Source organism: Parasteatoda tepidariorum, chromosome 10, assembly GCF_043381705.1.
Source record: "Parasteatoda tepidariorum isolate YZ-2023 chromosome 10, CAS_Ptep_4.0, whole genome shotgun sequence".
NCBI lineage: Eukaryota > Metazoa > Arthropoda > Arachnida > Araneae > Theridiidae > Parasteatoda > Parasteatoda tepidariorum.
In genome coordinates, this window is record NC_092213.1 from 72,303,489 (window position 1) to 72,322,473 (window position 18,985).

General features: G+C 29.7%; 1 protein-coding gene across 2 annotated transcripts in view; it reads left to right on the top strand.

The window, feature by feature from the left end:
• The first annotated feature begins 1,039 nt into the window (after positions 1 to 1,039).
• Positions 1,040 to 18,985, top strand: part of LOC107451545 (dual specificity calcium/calmodulin-dependent 3',5'-cyclic nucleotide phosphodiesterase 1) — a 552,109-nt gene continuing 534,163 nt past the window's right edge. Inside the window, exon 1 of one of the 2 annotated variants that reach the window (XM_071186276.1) lies at positions 1,040 to 1,166. In XM_071186276.1, the coding sequence (XP_071042377.1) occupies positions 1,052 to 1,166 (115 nt within the window). In that variant the 5' untranslated portion in view covers positions 1,040 to 1,051. Of the gene's footprint in view, positions 1,167 to 3,984; positions 4,114 to 18,985 lie in introns of those variants that run through there. The other variant, XM_043042289.2, reaches the window with a different exon arrangement.

Genomic DNA, 18,985 nt, shown 5'->3' on the forward strand with positions numbered 1-18,985 from the left:
CCAAAGCAGTGACCCCGCACCCCTACTTGAAATAGCCATATCTCGTTATCATAGTCACTGCCGCAGGTCCAGACGAATGTCCGGAGGAGTTCTTATTTTAGACATACTATAAATGACACCATTGAAAAACATGAAACGTACCCTCTGCCTTAAATTCGCTTGGTTTCACCCAGCAGGTTTGCATTAGAAACAACTACAACAACATTTATTTACATTACTATTGTATTGAGTGTTAAAAAGGTGTTCATTGCAAACACTATTTCTTCCGTTGCTTTTCAGAACAGAATAAAAAGAGAGTGCACTTTTCAATAATCAAATATTTAATTCAATTCTGTTGCAGCAATTTATTCAATAAATGCAAATTAAAACTTTTATTTATATTATTTAATACTTTCTCTCATAAAATATGATGACTGTTGAGAAAAAAATTCGTAATAATATTTTCTTGGTTATTCTTCAACATTCTAAATTCTAATACAGCACAATTCCAGTACGCAGTAGATGCAATCACAAACTTCTATTTATTTACATTCTTTAAAGCTTTCACAAATAAACTGTAATAAATATAGAAGAAAATATTCATTACGAACAATTGTCTCTATATTATTTCGAACCGATGAAAAGGGCTCGTGCATTTTTTAACATTCTAAATTTTACTTTATTTTTAATACAAAATTCTACGCTGTAAATGCAAACTTCGATTTATTTAAATTATAGGGCTTTCACGTATAAATTATTATAAGTGAAACGAATGAATTAATTAGTTATAATATGGGAAATTTATTCATTACGAATAACTATTATTACTGCTTTATTTTTCATAAATAACATATAGAAAGAGGGAGTTCCTATTTCCATTTTCTTGTTTTCAGTTTGTTTCTTAAATATCGAATTACGCACTACATGCAAATAAAAAACTCACTAATAAAATATTTTTAGAGAATTACTTTTTTGTTGTCTACTTGCGAGAAACCGAAAGTAAACGCGACGCGAGCGCCAATAATTCTCCGCGAACTAATGTGGAGTCAGGAACACTTATGAAAGCGAAGCTATGGAAGCAAGTCGTTCTAAAATATCCCTCACCACAAGAACTGTGCGCCGTGCACGGAATGACAACAGAAGGACCCTTATTATTAAAGATGGTTGGACTTCGTACCATGTGCAAGGTGAGTGCTTTTAGTATTTGCAAAAGATACCGATATCAGAACACCTTTTTTGTACCTCCATGCATTTTAACAGTTGCTTTTATTTAGTCATCGATAAAGGTAAAAGTTTATTGCATCAATGCACTATTAAGATATTTTATTGCACCGCATTTTTATGAAAATATATTTAATGAAATACATGTTTTTATAATCTTCGAGTACTGAATTATTTGATATAAAAATTTTTTTTAAATGTTATATACTAAATACATTTAAATATTCATATTATTGGGTCAACTGAAAAATTCTGTCCGCGAAAGAACATTATACAGGGATGCTAAAGATGTATTTATTAAAAAAATTTTTTTAGGGAATTTACCCTCAAATATATACAGATGTACTACTTAGCTCTGTCGGATATTTTTGTTATAATTTTAAACATGTATGCACACGTTCTTTTGCGACATATATGCTGTATCACTTTAACCTTTTCGGGACAGGCGTGTCATAAATATATTCTAGCGGAATCAGAATCAGGAGAGTAAAAAATAATAAATTGGTAGCTTAATTTTGGGCATAGCTGATTTGACTTATTTTTGCTTTCACTTTAAATTTAACACACCCAATTCTTGTGTGTTAAAAGTGTAACCATACAATTTTTAATTCGAAATAAGTAGTGGTGAATTAAATAAAGCAAACTACTATTACCCCGCTCACAAATAAACTGCTATAAAAATAGTTTGGCTACCAGTTTTATCTTTTTTGCCTTGATTATCGATACCCTGAGAATGCACATATGACTCACCCGTCTCGTGGAGGTAAAACTAGAACACTTCTATAAACCGGTTAACGCCCAGCGTCCTATATTTAGGACAGTTCCTTTTTTCAAAAACATTCATTGTGGTGGGAAACTTTTTTCAGCATTTTCATTTATCTGGGTGAATTAAAAGATTCTCAGATACCACAATGATTTAGTTATTTCTGATTAGATCTAGAATTATAAGGAGCAAGTACTTTTTGATCTATCAATGACTTTTTGATTGCCTTAACAGTAGGAAAAACAATTATTTTATTATACCGCTTTTTCCATGAAACCACTTTTTGTATCATTTCAATATATAAATTCGGGACAAAACGGGTTAAGTTAAAAGGTAAATCATTATCATTTATAACAGAACCATTTGCATCACTATCAAAGGAGACATGCACTTATGCGGACAGAAGTTTCAGGTAGACCTAATATTAACTTATTAGATATATTATACTTTTTTTGAACCTCTTAGCTTTTGGAAAGTCGCTTTGGTTTTGTTGCCGACGTTCATTACATTAATAGGATTTCCAAGGAAAAATATGAGTGGTAGCTAAGGTTTTCTATAAACTACTGAAACATTCTCAAATGTAGTAAGCATTTGAGAATTACGAAACTCTTACAAAGATATTTTTTGCTCCCATATATTTCCTTCAAATTAAAAAATTATTTATTGGTAGTTTGAAACATGAAAATTTATGTTACTTTTGCTACCACTTAAAGAATTTTCAGAGCCTTTCATTAATTTTTTATTCAAGAAGCTACTTCATTTTATTTTTTTTAAAAAATGTGTTTAATTATACACATTGTGTATGCTTAACCTAAGCGGTCATATTTAAACAGTGTTCCCGCGGTCCTTGAAAAGTTTTAGTAGTGGTAGCAAATTTAGGGTTATGCTAAAAGATATTTCTTGTGGTTGAGAAGTTGAAATTTTCATGCATATATAAATTAAAAAATTCTAGTGGTGATAACGCAGATTTTAAAGTATCGACATTTGTTTTATTTTCGCTACTGTTTTTTTAAAATTTTCAAGGCCCGCGGGAACGCTGTATCAACCGATTAGTCACATTGTACTGTTTTCGTACCTCTTTACATTTGGGAATTAGCTTTAGTTTAGTTACCGATTAAGTTTAAAGTTTATTGCATCTATGCAATTTTTAAGAAGCACTGCATTTTTCTGCAAAATGCGTCTCATAAAATTTACATTACTATTATTGTATTGAGTTTTAAAAAGGCGTTCGATACGAACATTATTTTCCCCGTTGCTTTTCAGAACAGAATGAAAAGAGAGTGCACTTTTCAGTTATCAAATATTTAATTTAATTCTGTTGCAGCAATTTATGCAGTAAATACAAATTAGAACTTTTAGTTACATTATTTAATACTTTCTCTCATAAAATATGATGACTGTTGAGAAAAAAATTCGTAATAATATTTTCTTGGTTATTCTTCAACATTCTAAATTCTAATACAGCACAATTCCAGTACGCAGTAAATGCCATCACAAACTTTTATTTATTTACATTCTTTAAAGCTTTCACAAATAAATTATAATAAATATAGAAGAAAATATTCATTACGGACAATTGTCTCTATATTTTTTCGAACCGATGAAAAGGGCTCGTGCATTTTTTAACATTCTAAATTTTACTTTATTTTTAATACAAAATTCTACGCTGTAAATGCAAACTTCGATTTATTTAAATTACAGGGCTTTCACGTATAAATTATTATAAGTGAAACGAATGAATTATATAGTTATAATATGGGAAATTCATTCATTACGAATAACTATTATTACTGCTTTATTTTTCATAAATAACATATAGAAAGAGGGAGTTCCTATTTCCATTTTCTTGTTTTCAGTTTGTTTCTTAAATATCGAATTACGCACTACATGCAAATAAAAAACTCACTAATAAAATATTTTTAGAGAATTACTTTTTTGTTGTCTACTTGCGAGAAACCGAAAGTAAACGCGACGCGAGCGCCAATAATTCTCCGCGAACTAATGTGGAGTCAGGAACACTTATGAAAGCGAAGCTATGGAAGCAAGTCGTTCTAAAATATCCCTCACCACAAGAACCGTGCGCCGTGCACGGAATGACAACAGAAGGACCCTTATTATTAAAGATGGTTGGACTTCGTACCATGTGCAAGGTGAGTGCTTTTAGTATTTGCAAAAGATACCGATATCAGAACACCTTTTTTGTACCTTCATGCATTTTAACAGTTGCTTTTATTTAGTCATCGATAAAGGTAAAAGTTTATTGCATCAATGCACTATTAAGATATTTTATTGCACCGCATTTTTATGAAAATATATTTAATGAAATACATGGTTTTATAATCTTCGAGTACTGAATTATTTGATATAAAAATTTTTTTTAAATGTTATATACTAAATACATTTAAATATTCATATTATTGGGTCAACTGAAAAATTCTGTCCGCGAAAGAACATTATACAGGGATGCTAAAGATGTATTTATTAAAAAAATTTTTTTAGGGAATTTACCCTCAAATATATACAGATGTACTACTTAGCTCTGTCGGATATTTTTGTTATAATTTTAAACATGTATGCACACGTTCTTTTGCGACATATATGCTGTATCACTTTAACCTTTTCGGGACAGGCGTGTCATAAATATATTCAATCGGAANCCTTTGCATTTGAAAAGTAACTTAAGTTTGGTAACCGAAAAAGGTCAAAGTTCCCTTACAAAAAAAAGGTGTTTTTAAGGTTAAAAGGAGGTATATTTCCGGAGGTTGAAGTTAGACGTAGTTTTACCTCATATCTACCTGAGGAGTTTTATTTTTACGTATATTACAAGTTAGTTTTCTACCTTAAATTAAAAATTTAACACCTTAGGATATAATTTTTGGACTTTAAGTTTATTATTAATAACTTACATTAGGTGTAAAAATGAAACACCACAGGTGTTGCATTTTTTTTATATTAAGGCAAATTTTATTTTAATCATGCCAGAACTCATTATTTCAGTGTTAAATATATATAGCTACTTATTTAAATGTAATGGTGTTCAAAATTTTTCTAAATTTAATCAATAAATTGAAGCACAAATGAAATAAATTTTGCTACCACTTTAAATATAAAATTATATTAATTTACAAATTGAAGCGCAAGTTGTGAATATTATTCGGAGATCAAACTTCATTTAAATTTTTTCCACCTGCAAAAATTTCATTTCGTCAGGTATCAAAATTTTCCTACCTGTGCTAAGCACAATAATTGTGCAGGCGCCCCCGTAAATTAATGTAGTTCCAGACAGCAAATAAATATTTTAAAGTGGTAGTTTATCAATTGTGATTCTTGGTTTAATAAATTCAATTTAGTAAATTTTTATCCACCTATATTTCTATATAATTCGTAGGCTTATATAATTCACTACTCTATGACATACCTTACCAACTCTTCCAGATTTGCCGGAAGATTTTATTTTCATATTTAAAGTGGTAGTAAATATATGCTATTTTTTCTTTTATAAATTTAATTTCTAAATGATTTTGATCACCACTTTTCTTACAAAAATTAAGCGCATATATCAATATGCGTTACTATCATGGTTGCAAACTTAAGTTTTCTCAAATACAACGTATTTGTTTGCTTAAAATTGAAGTTTTAATTCCATTTCAACACCACTGGGAAAAATTATAATGGAAAGGATTAAAAGTTGGCAGGTATGCTATGATACTTACGTCATGCTATACCTTTTTAAAAGCAAGCAAAAATAGTAAAATATTTGCAAAATTTACCTTGTAGTTATTTATCGTTTTTTTAATTTATTTTGACGTGTCCAGAGCAGTTGGTATCTTTCATTATATTACAACTTTAAATATATTATTTAAATTTGACATCTGAATTATAAGGTTACTTTAAAACTTATAAAAAATAGTGGAATCAATTTTTTGGTGTTATATATTTTGGAAAATTTATATCTTAATCAAAAATCTAGAAAACTGTCTGCTTAATGACGATTTGCAAAAAGTTGTTTAAATTTGAAAAACACCTATGTAAAAAAAGTGATAGTTTTAAACTTCACTTTAGTTTTAAACTTCTTATTCGATTTATGCTATTAATATATAATGGTTGTAAACATCTTGTTTCTGCAAAATAATTTCTTTCAGCGAGCAACTTTCATAGCAGTTACTTTTTACTTGGGTGAAAAATGTTCTTCTGGATCGATGTTTGATGCAAACAGGTTAAGAAGTAACAAATTTTTTTTTTAATTCTCTAACTTTTTCCAGCACAGTATAGCTTATCTAGTATCTATAATTTCAAAAATATTGCAAATCACTAAAAAGTGTAAAACTAATTTATATCTAAACGTCCCAGTCTTAGCAAACACTATTTTTTATGAAACACAAAGTTCAGTCACAACTTTTTGACAAGATGATCCCTCTAAAATTTAAAAAGTAACAGTAAAATTAAGAAAAAATATTGTTTAATTAATTAGCCTTCATCATCAAGATTAATACTTATTAAATTAATTTACTTAAAATTTAAAGTGAAATTTGAAAGAGAAAGCTAATAAAAAGAAATTTGCAACTTTTTAGGGCGGTATTGACACGACTTTTTAATATTTCTAAAGGTTTTTATGAAACTTATTTTACATAGAATTGACAATTAAGGTCTAAGTAGCTAATACGCAGCCTGTCTAAAATATTACGTAAACATTTCTACGCCGGGAAGGGTTAACTCATTTTTGCCTATTTTTTTAACTCATTTTTAAAAATAAACCCTGATTGATTTTAAAAACTCAATTTTTTCTGTTTCGTTAATTCGAAGTAAACGTATTTAAGATGTTAAGATTAAATCTTAACTGTGTTAAGATTAACGTCCTAACGGTAATAGAAATTTACTGCCGTTGACTAGAAAGGATAAGGAATTGTATATAAAAGAAAAATAAACTAAATAGGATTAACAGGAGTCTTTACATACAGTAGAAAGGATATTCCTAATTTTAATTCCTTGTACAGTGAGTCAAAAAAACAAAACAAAAACGCACCACCTTGAATAATTTTTGATTTTATGATCGGATCTTCACGTTCTAGTACTCAATCTTAATGAACGGAGATTGAATAATTCCTGAAAAATTTTGTTTCAAAAAAGTCAGTTATTTGAAATTTGATTTATTAGAAACTATTTGCCCGATTTCGCTCAAATTTTGTATTTCAACTAATAAAATTACATTCTTTAAAATGATGCGAAAATTTTTATGACTTTCAAGACAAAATTTTTTCAACCATTACTAAATGAAATAATAAATATTAATTAAAGATTATTTTTTTGAGTGGAATTACCTTTGGATAAACAAATTTTATTATTGTGTACAAAAAATTTTCAATTATCTTGCAAAATTCTCGAGATATAGCGAAGTACTCAAAACGTAAAATTAGCATTAAGGTGTGAAACTTTGGAGAGCTCTCTTGACCAAACTATTGGGTCCAGATTGCGGCTATCCCGTGTAGTATAAAACCGAATACGTCGGGAAAAAATGCATATTTATTCAGAGAAAGTACGTTTTCGTGTTTGATTTCGTAACTTAAAATATAGTTTGCACCTAATAATTAACATATTTGAGGTCACTCCCTCAAGCCCTTAAGATTGAGTGCTAGAAAGTGAAAATCCGATCATTAGATGAGAAGTTATTTAGGGAGGTCCGTTTTTTTAGCATACTGTAGAAGAGATCAATTTTAATGCTTACTTTCGGCCATCTAGGAATTAGAAAAGTTGAAAAGAACGAAATAATTATCGATATTGTAATGAATTTGCAACTACCACTACACATTAATTTTTGAAGATAAAAGATGTTTATAAAATTTTCTCCTCACATCCTGATTTGTCAAAGTTGCAGTATACGGGATAAATTTATTAAATCCATACTCAGACGTCAGGCTGCAAAAATAAAAATGTAGTGACTGATAAAATTTTATTTATGGAGAATTAAATTTGCAAATTAATATATCAAATTTTTGGAAATTCTTTTTGTTAATTAAAATGATTAACTGTTATTATTTTGGCTTAAATGTTAATAATTTGATATGTAAATCATAGTGGTAGTTACGATTGAAATAAATGGAATTTCTATCAAGTATTAGTTTTTTAGTCGCCTGTAATATCCCTGTCTACGAGATGACTGCAGCAAAATTGTATTTCACAGGGATGCCAACCGCTCCGCTTTCTGGAATAGTTTTAATAAAGTGGTAGTAAACTATAAAGTGAAATTTGTTAGTGACGGGCAGTTACGCCTACCTTTTAATTGTGTAATCAGTTGATTGATGCCTTAACCTTGCATTTTATATGATATCATACCTGCCAACTTTTACTCCTTCTGAGAATGGATTTTTCAAGTGGTAGTAAAACAATCTTACTCAAAAATGTATTTATATTTTGACTAGGTTAAATTCCGCTGTCTATAAGATTAGTATGCTTTTATATATTTGTTGTAATTATTTATATGTAGCGGTGGTCAAACTCATTTATAATTATAATTCAAAAAGTCTAATGGCATGACAAGAGTTTCGGTTCCACTTTAATTACGAAAGTAAAATCTTCCGGGAAAACCGCAAGAGTTGGCAGCTATGTGATACTTATAATTTTTGATATTAAGTGGTGAAGAAATTTCTTAAAAGGATAAATACTAAACTAAAAGTAACTTGAATTTCGCTACCACTAGAAAATAGTATTTTTACAAAGCGGAGCAAGTTGGCATCTCTGATTTCATATAAGGCGTTAAATATTTGATGCGTAAAAGTGGAAGAATAATTTAATTATTTTTTTTGATCTGAAATTAACTTTGCTGCCACTGGAAAATAGCAGAGCAAATGCTCCGCTTTCTTTAAAAGTTGCATACCTGCCAACTCTTCCAGATTTTGCGGGAGATTTTATTTTCATATTTAAAGTGGTAGTAAATACATACTATTTTTTCTTTTATAAATTTAATTTTAAAATGATTTTGATCACCACTATTCTTACAAAAATTAAGCTTATATATTAAAATGCGCTACTATCATGGTTGTCAGCTTAATTTTTTTCAAATACAACGTATTTGCTTGCTTAAAATTGAAGTTTTAATTCCATTTTAATACCACTGGGAAAAATGATAATGGAAGGGATTAAAAGTTGGCAGGTCTGAAGTTGTAATAAATTAGCAGGAAATTAAACAATAAAATCTGTAGAATAAGGATAGCCACTCTCACTCTTTGAAAAAGCCACCATGAGATAAATGCTCGGTCGTTCGTTCGTTGTAGTGGAACTGGGCGTCTGAGGCTTTACGGCCCTTTTCCCATTCATCATGAAATTAAACTAAGAAACATACATGACAAAATTAAAATTTGGGGAGCAAATGGAGTTCTTGAGAAAAGAAAAATGGCACTTTGCCACTATTAGGCAATGACAAAATTACAAGTAATAAAAATGTACATGAAAAAAGGTAAAATTGAAGTACAATGGGAAAATAAACACTAATGAATATTTACAGTTTGGAAATACATACAAAAGGGAGGCGAGTTAAGGTATTGTGAGGATGTGTGTATATGTGTAAGTAAGTGTGGCTCTGTCAAAGTAGAGACCCGGCCGTCCTGGTAATTACCACTCGTGCCGGGTAGCTCTCTACACTTAAGTTACAGGGACTCATATAATTGAAGTGATAGTTAAGAGCTAAATATAATATCCATTTACATAAATTCCACTTTTTCTATAAATACTTAACGTTACTATTATTCGAAAACTAAGATAATACACACTTAGTTAACTTCTATCGACCACTTTTGTTTTTAAAATATTTTTAATATGTATTTTAGTTTTCATCTCTTTATCATTCTATAAGTCACATCAGAAAAGTTATATAAAATTACTAGCAGCCATTTCTTTTAGTGGTAGCTATGATATAATAATTAACAGCTCATTGGTTTAGCCTTTAATAGGGGAACGCAGAATTGCCAACAAGGGCAGTTTCACTTAACTTTGGTTTTCTCCTGGTAAGACTTGTGCTGTTCAGCTCATCCGCGTCCCGGATAAAAGTTTGATCTTAAATATTATTAAATTAACTTAATAGAAAATGTAACCCAATCTATGCGAACACTGATAAAATAGTCATTGCATAGGACGTTAAATGAAAAACGGAACAGCTGGAATAACTTTTAATCTAATGATCATATATCACTTGAAAATATTTATTCGCTAACCGGAGCAAGTTGGCCTCTCAGTGTATATAAATAAAACTATTTTTGTGTGTTCTATATTGCATTAATTTCTTTAAACCATTTTAGTAATGATAATAATATGAAGAAAAAAAGAAAGCATTAGTCGAATTATGTGTTTCTAATAATTTTGGTTCGTCGGTCACCAGTGACCCCTGTGGAGCTACGAACAAACTCAGTGCCTGTGGCCCCATGGCATTCAACGTGTTAAAGAATTTCTAATAAATGATCTGAATTTTTCACGAAGCTCAAGTGCGTTATTTGGAAGCATATCTGCTACCTTTTACAGGTCGTTGTGATTGATTTTACCTATCGGGATCAAAATAAATTAAGTAAGAGGAATTTTTTAAAAGAAACTATCCTTCTTTTCCAATTCTTAAAATTATGTTGGTTTTATAAATAGATCTCGAAACTGCTATTTATCTCGACAATTTAAGAAAGTGGTAGTAAAAACAGCAAATTTTCCTTTCTTTCTTCAAAAGCAAACTTTGCCACTACATGTACTCAACCCACATTATAAGCTATGCATAGAAATATTATAAAAAATATGATCATATTTTCATTGAGATATGCTTAAATTAAGCGAGAAAATCTTTCACCAGAAAGTATTTGCTCCATCTGAGTATTCGATATCTTTAGAACCTTGAAAAACAGCAGAAAAATAAAATTAATGAAATATTAAAGTTATCTAAAAGATATTTATAGAAAGTGAACGTTTGCGCATTTTCGGTCGAAAATCTCGACAAGTATAGCCGAATTAATAGAATGTATGCAGTAATGCCAACTGCTCCGCTTTCAGCAAACCTTTTAAGAAATTGGTAGAGAATTAAATAGTAAAACCTGTAAAATACGGACAATTCCTCGTAAAAATTGTCACCTCGAGATTACAACTATCGTCCGTTGTAGTGGAATTGGGCGTCTGAGGCCATTACGGCCCTTTTCCCGTTCATCCTAAAATTAGACTAGGAAACATACATGACAAAAATAAAGCTTGGATCGCAAAATTGAGTTCGTGAGAGAGAAAAAAATGGCACTTTGCCATTATTAGATAATATCGAAATTACAAGTATTAAAAAAGTACATGAAAAAAGGCTAAATTAAAATTATTTACATTGAGAAAATAAACACTAATGAATATTTACAGTTTGGAAATGCATACAAAAGGGGGGCGAGTTAAAGTATTGTGAGGATGTGTGTACATGTGTAAGTAAGTGTGGCTCTGTTAAAGTAGAGACCCGGCCGTCCTGGTAATTACAACTCGTGCCGGGTAGCTCTCTAAAATATAATATAAATGCTCATACTCGTATGTGATGGTTATCTTAGCATCAGTACCGCTAGGGGCTCTTACTAATTCATCTGAGTCGAAATAAATAATAAATCGCCGAAGCGCAACTTGAAAGGTGAAGGTTGGGGTTCAGTATCTTTTACTGAGGGAAAATTAAAAGGAAGTAGTGAGATTGAACAAACAAGTTTAAGAGAGAGAAGAGGTTTTGTGGGAGATAAATGCTATTAAGTTGCATTTCATTTAAAATATTAAAACTTTGATTTGTATTGGTGGAGAAATTACTGAAAACTGCAAAATATTAAACTGAAAATCACTAAAATTTTGTTATCACTAGAAAATATTTTTGTACGAAACGGAGTATGTTGGCATTTATGTATCACTAACCATTAAATTGATATCTTTAAAAAAAAATACTCCTGCTAATAGTAACAAAAATCTACTTTATCTGTCATAAATTTTTAAGGAATTTCATTTTGTTGGAAAGTTATTGAAATTTGAGTGCTTCATTCAACAATAATAATTTGAGTGTCCTTTAAACAATTTTTATTCTTTGTTGTATAAATTTTCGTTTTTATATATCTCTCTCGATCCTTATTTTATTTGCAGTTGATATAGAAAAGAATGAAAAAACAAAATCAGACATCAATATTTGTATTGATATTTTTAGAAAATTAGAAAATAAAAAAGCTTAATTAGTGAAAAATAAAATCCGTTTCAATTTAAATTATTATTACAATAAAAATCTTGTTAACTGGTAAAATTACGTCTCATCTATTTTTCTTATTGTGTTCATAAATTAAGCATTCTTGTAATTTTCGTTTTTTGAAGTATAGATGATTTATTTTCGCATTCATACTATCAATCCTTTTGTTATCAAAATGTGTTTACATAGAATTCTAATTAGAATCTTTTCTGTTAACAAAATAATCTTCGCTCTTTTTTCTTAATCGGCTTTTTTAAAAAAATGAATAATTAAAAAATATGAATGTGAAGGAAATACGGGAGTTCGTGAGCAAGTTTCCAAGTTTAATATACAATTCTTAACCTGTAATATTTCATCAAAGTTATGATTTTTTTTAAATTTTATTTCATAACCGTCGGTGAACAGCCGACCTTATTTTGAGTCTACGACAACTAATATTTAACTCCATAGCCTTGTAATTTCGAATCCAATACAGTAGACAAGGGAGCTCCTGGATCAAATATTGTGAAACATTTTCCTTCATGGAGGACTTTCCGATGGAACTAATCCGCATTTGCGTTACAAGGAGAGGAAAATCACGAGAACATCCCACGGTTAGCCAGACGGAAATGGGACTCTAACCCATGATACGTTTACCTCTGAGGATGTTTTTCGTCAGCACTGTGGTCGGTGTGAGTCCGATGCGGAATTCTTATCGACTAGACATTGCTGGGATTCAAACCCGGTTCACCTCATTGGAAGGTGAACTCTCTATCCCCCGAGCCACCACGGCTCAGTGTTATGTGTTTGGTAATTTCCTTATTAAGTTAAAAATATGATGAAATAGGTAAGGTAAAATACATTGATTTGGCAAACATTGTGGTAGCCTTAAAAAAATCAAGCCATTCGCTTGTGAAATAAAAAAAACAATGAAAAATTTCTAAAAGGCAAATTGACGTTTTTACATAACACCAAAAATATTGATTGTAGACTTAAATTAAAAATAGAGATAAAACATGATTTGATATGTACAATAATTGATTTTTGAAAAATAAGAGACATAATTGATGATCACGGTCATAAAAAGTTAGAAAAAAATATGTAAAATTTTTTATAGAAATAATATACTGGTGATAAAGATATTTCATTTTTTTTTCTTTTCTTCGTAAATTACAAACAGTTAAGACTAATTACTAAAGTAATGTAAAGGCGATTAGTGAATTTTAGCATGCAAATAAACTAAGACTTTTAAATAAGTAGTGGTACTCACACTAAGTTATCTTCAATTTTAAAAAGTGGAAATGGAATACTCTGACAATCAATACCTTTTCTTTTACAAAATGGGCAACCCCGGATAAAAGTTTTCCTTTGATAGGCATACGTCAATGATTCCACAGGCGACTAAAAATGTAAAAAGCGGTAGAAACTCAGTTAATTTTTGTTTATTGTTTATCTTTGAGCTATTCAACCGTAATTACCACTAAGGCTTTCATTTCAAATTATTCATATTCAAACCATAATCGTTCCTTAATATCTATTTTCCTTTAGTAAGCTGGAAAAAAATAGGCTAGAAAACATAGGTACTTTTAATAAAATTTTGAATTTTATTAGTTACTACAGTTTGCAATCGAGTCGACCGTGGTATTTCTACAACTTTTATGCTCTTGGAAAAATGTTTTGCTGGAGGCATTATAACCGCATTTGAATAGCCAGTCTAATTTTGGGTTTACGACGACTAATGTTCCAACTCCGTAGCTTTGTAATTTTGAACCCGATTCAGAAGACAAGGGAATTCCTGGGTCAAGTATTGGGTGAAATTTGCGTTCGTGGAGGACTTTTTGATGGAATTAGCCCGCATTTCCGTTACATGGAGAGGAAAAAAAAAGAAACCTCCCACGGACAGACCGCCGGCAAGGGTACTCCAACCCATGATCCGTCTGCCACTGAGGATATTTTAAGTCAGTACTGTGGTCGGTGAAAGGTGGGAGAAGAATTCGACTGAACATTGCTGGTATTCGAACCCGTTTCATGTCATTGGAAGGCGAACGCTCTTTTTTTAGTGGTAATAAAAAGGCTATTTAAAAGACATTGCAGACAGACTTTTAAATTACTTAAGGTCGGGACTGACATTACAATAAGATCCTAGTCCTAGTGTTTTGATTTTATTGGGCACCTGGGCCGCGAAGTGACCCCTATCCCATTCATCTGGAATTTTAACACTGTTTTGGTTGAGCATTGAGGTAAGCAGGCAGTGGAGTTGCTTTTATGAATGTTTCAAGCACTTTGCTTGAATAACTAATAGGAATCAAAAAATAAAATGAGCAGCTTGCTCTAAACTGTGTTTGTTTGATTTTGGAGTTGTTCAGAATTGTATCAGCATGAGGAAACGTTATTTTCAGAAAGGTTGATCATTTGTTTTGATAGTTATGATATGAGGTGAAATGTGCAGCTATTGGTCTGCAGTTTTAATCTTTGATATAATTTTCAAATTTAAAGATTTCATTAAAATTTGCTGTTTTACATTCTATGGCTTTATCGAAAAAATCTGCGTTCAGCTTGTATATATGCTGTGATAGAGTTGGTATTTTGAGGTCTGCATGTGTAATGGTATTCCAGATGAACCATATTGCACAGGTTATTTTTCTCAGGATCTTGTTTTGATATTGGTTTAATTTCTTCAGTAGATGTTGAGGTATCGTTGTCCAGGCAGGTGAGGCATAGGTAAGTATTGGGCTGATAATTGCTGTATAAAGTAGCTTCTTTAGCTTAAGTGACATATTCTGATTATATATTAATGGTTGTATGGCTATTATTGCTGCATTTGCTTTATCTATTGTGCTTTTGATATGATCATTCCAGGTGAGTTAGCTATTGATTACAAGGTCAAGATAATTTGCTTTTTTAACTATTGGTATTGGTGTATTGAAAATTTTTGGATGAAGTTGTGGAAGTATTTTAATTCTTCTTTTTTGTATAATTAATATTTGTGATTTTCCAGCGTTTACTGCAGTTTTTCATTTTAAGCACCAATCTTCTATTTCGTATATATGGTCCTGTAATTTTTGAAGAGCATGATTTGGGTTTCTGGATTTAATAATAATACCGGTGTCATCTGCGTAATAGACTGTTATAATCGGCTTTGTTTATTACAATAAGATGCTGGATATTGGGGTTATCTCGGCGTTTGGCGCCACTAACGAATTCATCGATTCTGTTTTGTCGTATTCTAGGAGGTCCTAAATATCTTTGAAGTTGTAGTATGTTGTAACGACAAATCAAGTCCTTAAAGAAGTAAATCTTTTGTTTTGAAGTGAAATCATCTTTGGAATGGGGAGATCCCCTTGAGTAGAGTTTTATGATAAAGTTAATAGTATTTTGATAGTATGCAGTCTGAGCATAAAAAGGCGGTAATTGGGCTGAAATTCGAATTATCACGGATTNTATGATATTTTGATGTGTTGTGGTCGGAAAATTACTTAAAATAACTAAACTGAAAATAAATTCGGTACGACAAGAAAACATATTTTTACAAAACGGAACAAGGTGACATTTCTGCATTATGAGAGAAGTGAATTTTAGTAAATAAATATCGCTTTTAAAATCAAATATATTTAAAATTACTTTGAACCTGAAATTATGTTCTTGCTTAATATTACTTTTTTAAATCGATATTAAAGATTGCTTGCATCTCAATTTAATTAAAATTTACGCATTCGTCCCATGTGATTTTGTTTTTAAAAAACAACTTCGGATATTTTTAAATTAAGGTTTCCCAATTTGATGAAGAATAAGTAAATAATACTAAGAATGTAATAATGCTCGTAAAAATTGTCAGACAAGTATATTATGTTACTAAAAAAATAATTATATAAATATTAGTTACATATTTGTTTAAGTTATAATTTCGGGGAATTTAAAGCTTGTAAACACGTCTATTGATTATATGTTGATTCTAACGAAATAAAATAAAATTTTCTCTGAATAAATCCTACAATAATAATTTTTATCTTTTTCTCGTACTAATGTTTAAATTGTGTATCATCATTAATTAAGGTTGTTTATACAGTTAAACTTCGTTGAGACTAAAAATTTAATATTAGCAAAATGTTTTAGTCCAGGCATTTTGTTGTCCTTATTTCTTTTAAATTTCTTTGAGATTGACAACTTATAAATGCAAATTATTGTACTCTAGGAATTTAACTTTCACGCCAGTTTTAATATCACACTTCAAAAATAGATATTCTTCAAACCTCATATTTAAATCTCTGCCACTCATTTCAATGATTTTTGTCTCTTGGTGTATAATTTTCTTCCAAAAGAGAGGTTTTTTGAGAGTACTGGTCGAATGTTTGTTTTCAAAATGCCCTTGAATCCTTCTTTCACTCCAAAAGCACTTAAAGATTGTCACTCAGTACATTAAGTGACTAAGATCCAGAGATGCCAACTGCTCCGGACACGCCAAAATAATTATAAAAACGGTAAGTAACTACAAAGTAAATTTTCCAAATATTTGACTATTTCTACTTGCTTTTTAATTGGTACAGCATGACTTAAGTATTCTTTCCTTTTTTCTTTATTTAACAAAAAATTGGGTGCCTGGGCCGCGCAGCGGCCCCTATCCCATACATCATGAAGTATTTACAGGTTGAATTAAAAACATTTTGAATTATGCATCATTTAGGTAGCATTACAGAAGATCAAGCATATTTGCTTGATAAATTAAACATGATTTGATAATTAATATGAGTCATGATTTATGCAATAATCAGAAATTTTCGTGAATATAAAAAGAACAATTGATATTTAATCATTGATTGGGATTAAATTTGATGCAATCATAAGTTGTGATAAATTATGAGTAAAATTAGGATATATGTAATTGCAATTGACAATTTAGCATTGAATACAGTTAGAATACTTTACAAAATGATGAATTATATAAACCTGCGAATTATTTAGAAATAGTGGTGGATAACAATCTACTAAATTGAATTTATTAAACCAAGAGTCACAATTAATAAACTACCACTTTGAATTATATATTTGCTGTCCGGAGCAAGTTGGCATCTCTGAAGATCTGCAAATTTGAAATAGTTTACGAAAGAAATGAACAGTAAATTAATAAACGAAACTAAAATAATATCTTTCTTAAACAAATCTAATTTTTTTTTATCGTAGAATAATAATACTTAAAACTTTATTCCCTTTATGCTCCTTAATTATAAAATGTGAATACGTATTGGAATTTTATAATTCACAACTTAAAATGTGATATTTTGCAATGTTTTTGCATCTTTATCAATTGTATCAGTTATTATAAACCAGTTTTAAAAGTTAGAATTTTCTTCTTGTCTGTTCTCCAATTATGAAGCTTGAATCTGTATTGAGATCTTATAATTCAAAATATAAAATCTGATATTTTTTACTTTACTTTATTCACAAAAATTGGGCACCTGGGCCACTTAGCGGCCCCTATCCCATACATCTAGAAATTTACAGAAAATTTATAGTAATAACATTTTGAATTTAGCAGTCGATGTGGTAGCTAATAGAAAAACAAGCACTTTGCTTGAGTAAATATTACATTTGAATATCTGATTCACCGAATTTAAGTTGACATATATAAATATAAACATAATTTGACATACATATACATAAGTTGACATAAATAAATATTAACATAAATTGATACATATTTCACTAATTAAATTTCCATATTTTAACTAGCGCATTTTTAATTATGACATACATTGAAGTTCATTCGAATACATTGTGGTAGCTAAAATCTGATATTTTACAATACTTTTATATCTTTATCAAATTTATCAGTTATTATAAACTGGTTTTAAAAGTTAGAATTTTTTTCTCCTACGTTTTCTAATTATTATTAAGCTTGAAGCTGTAAACTTAAAATCTGATTTTTTACAATGCTTTTACATCTTTATCAATTTCGTCACTTATTATAAATCGGTTACTTATTATAATCTGTAAGTTAGTTACTTGTAAGAAGTGAGATGCTGAAAATTGTTATGAGAACGATTTGCTACGCAAAGATTTGTAGTTTGATTCTTAAAACAACTGCTTATGACATTTCATCATTTTTTTTTCTATTCTAATTCTTGATTTAAAATATAGAATTTTAAAATCGATTTAATCCTTTATTTTGTTAAAGAGATTTCCATTTTAGAAACAACGAGAGTCAGTTAAATCTCTTTTTAAGACAAGCGTCGCTTTCTTATTTTAAATCAGCGTCGAATCTCAAATGTGTAAGCAAATAAAAGCTTTTTTTTCTTCAAATACTTGAAGCTTAAGTAAATCGCGTAAAGAGATTAATCTTAAGAACACATTTCAATAAACAAAATTTTTTTACAAGAAGATATTTTTAATATTTTTTTTTAACAAACGAGTAAGTAGGTAGTAGTAAGTAGTGGTAGGAAAATCATAATAAAAAATTAATTTTTCTAAAACATTTAACGTTGATATTTATTAAACTAAATCCCTTAAATATCTTTAAAGTTTTATTGCGGAGTTACTTGGTCCCATTTAATACTTTAAGGACGCTGCGTAAAATCCGAATAAGAATTTTTACTACATTACGAACTCAAGATTAAAAAAAATTAGTTTAAAATGTAGAGAAAACATTACAGAATAGTGATAAAAAAGAAAATTTTTCAAAAATAAAATTAATAAAAACCCGGAAAAAAAGATATATCTTCATAAGCTCACACGATTATATCTGCAAAAAGGAGTGCTTTCTAATATTGTATCAATGTAGCCAAAGCAAAATATATCAATACAATAGTGTGAGGAGCTCTCAAAAATTTTTTCTTTCTTAT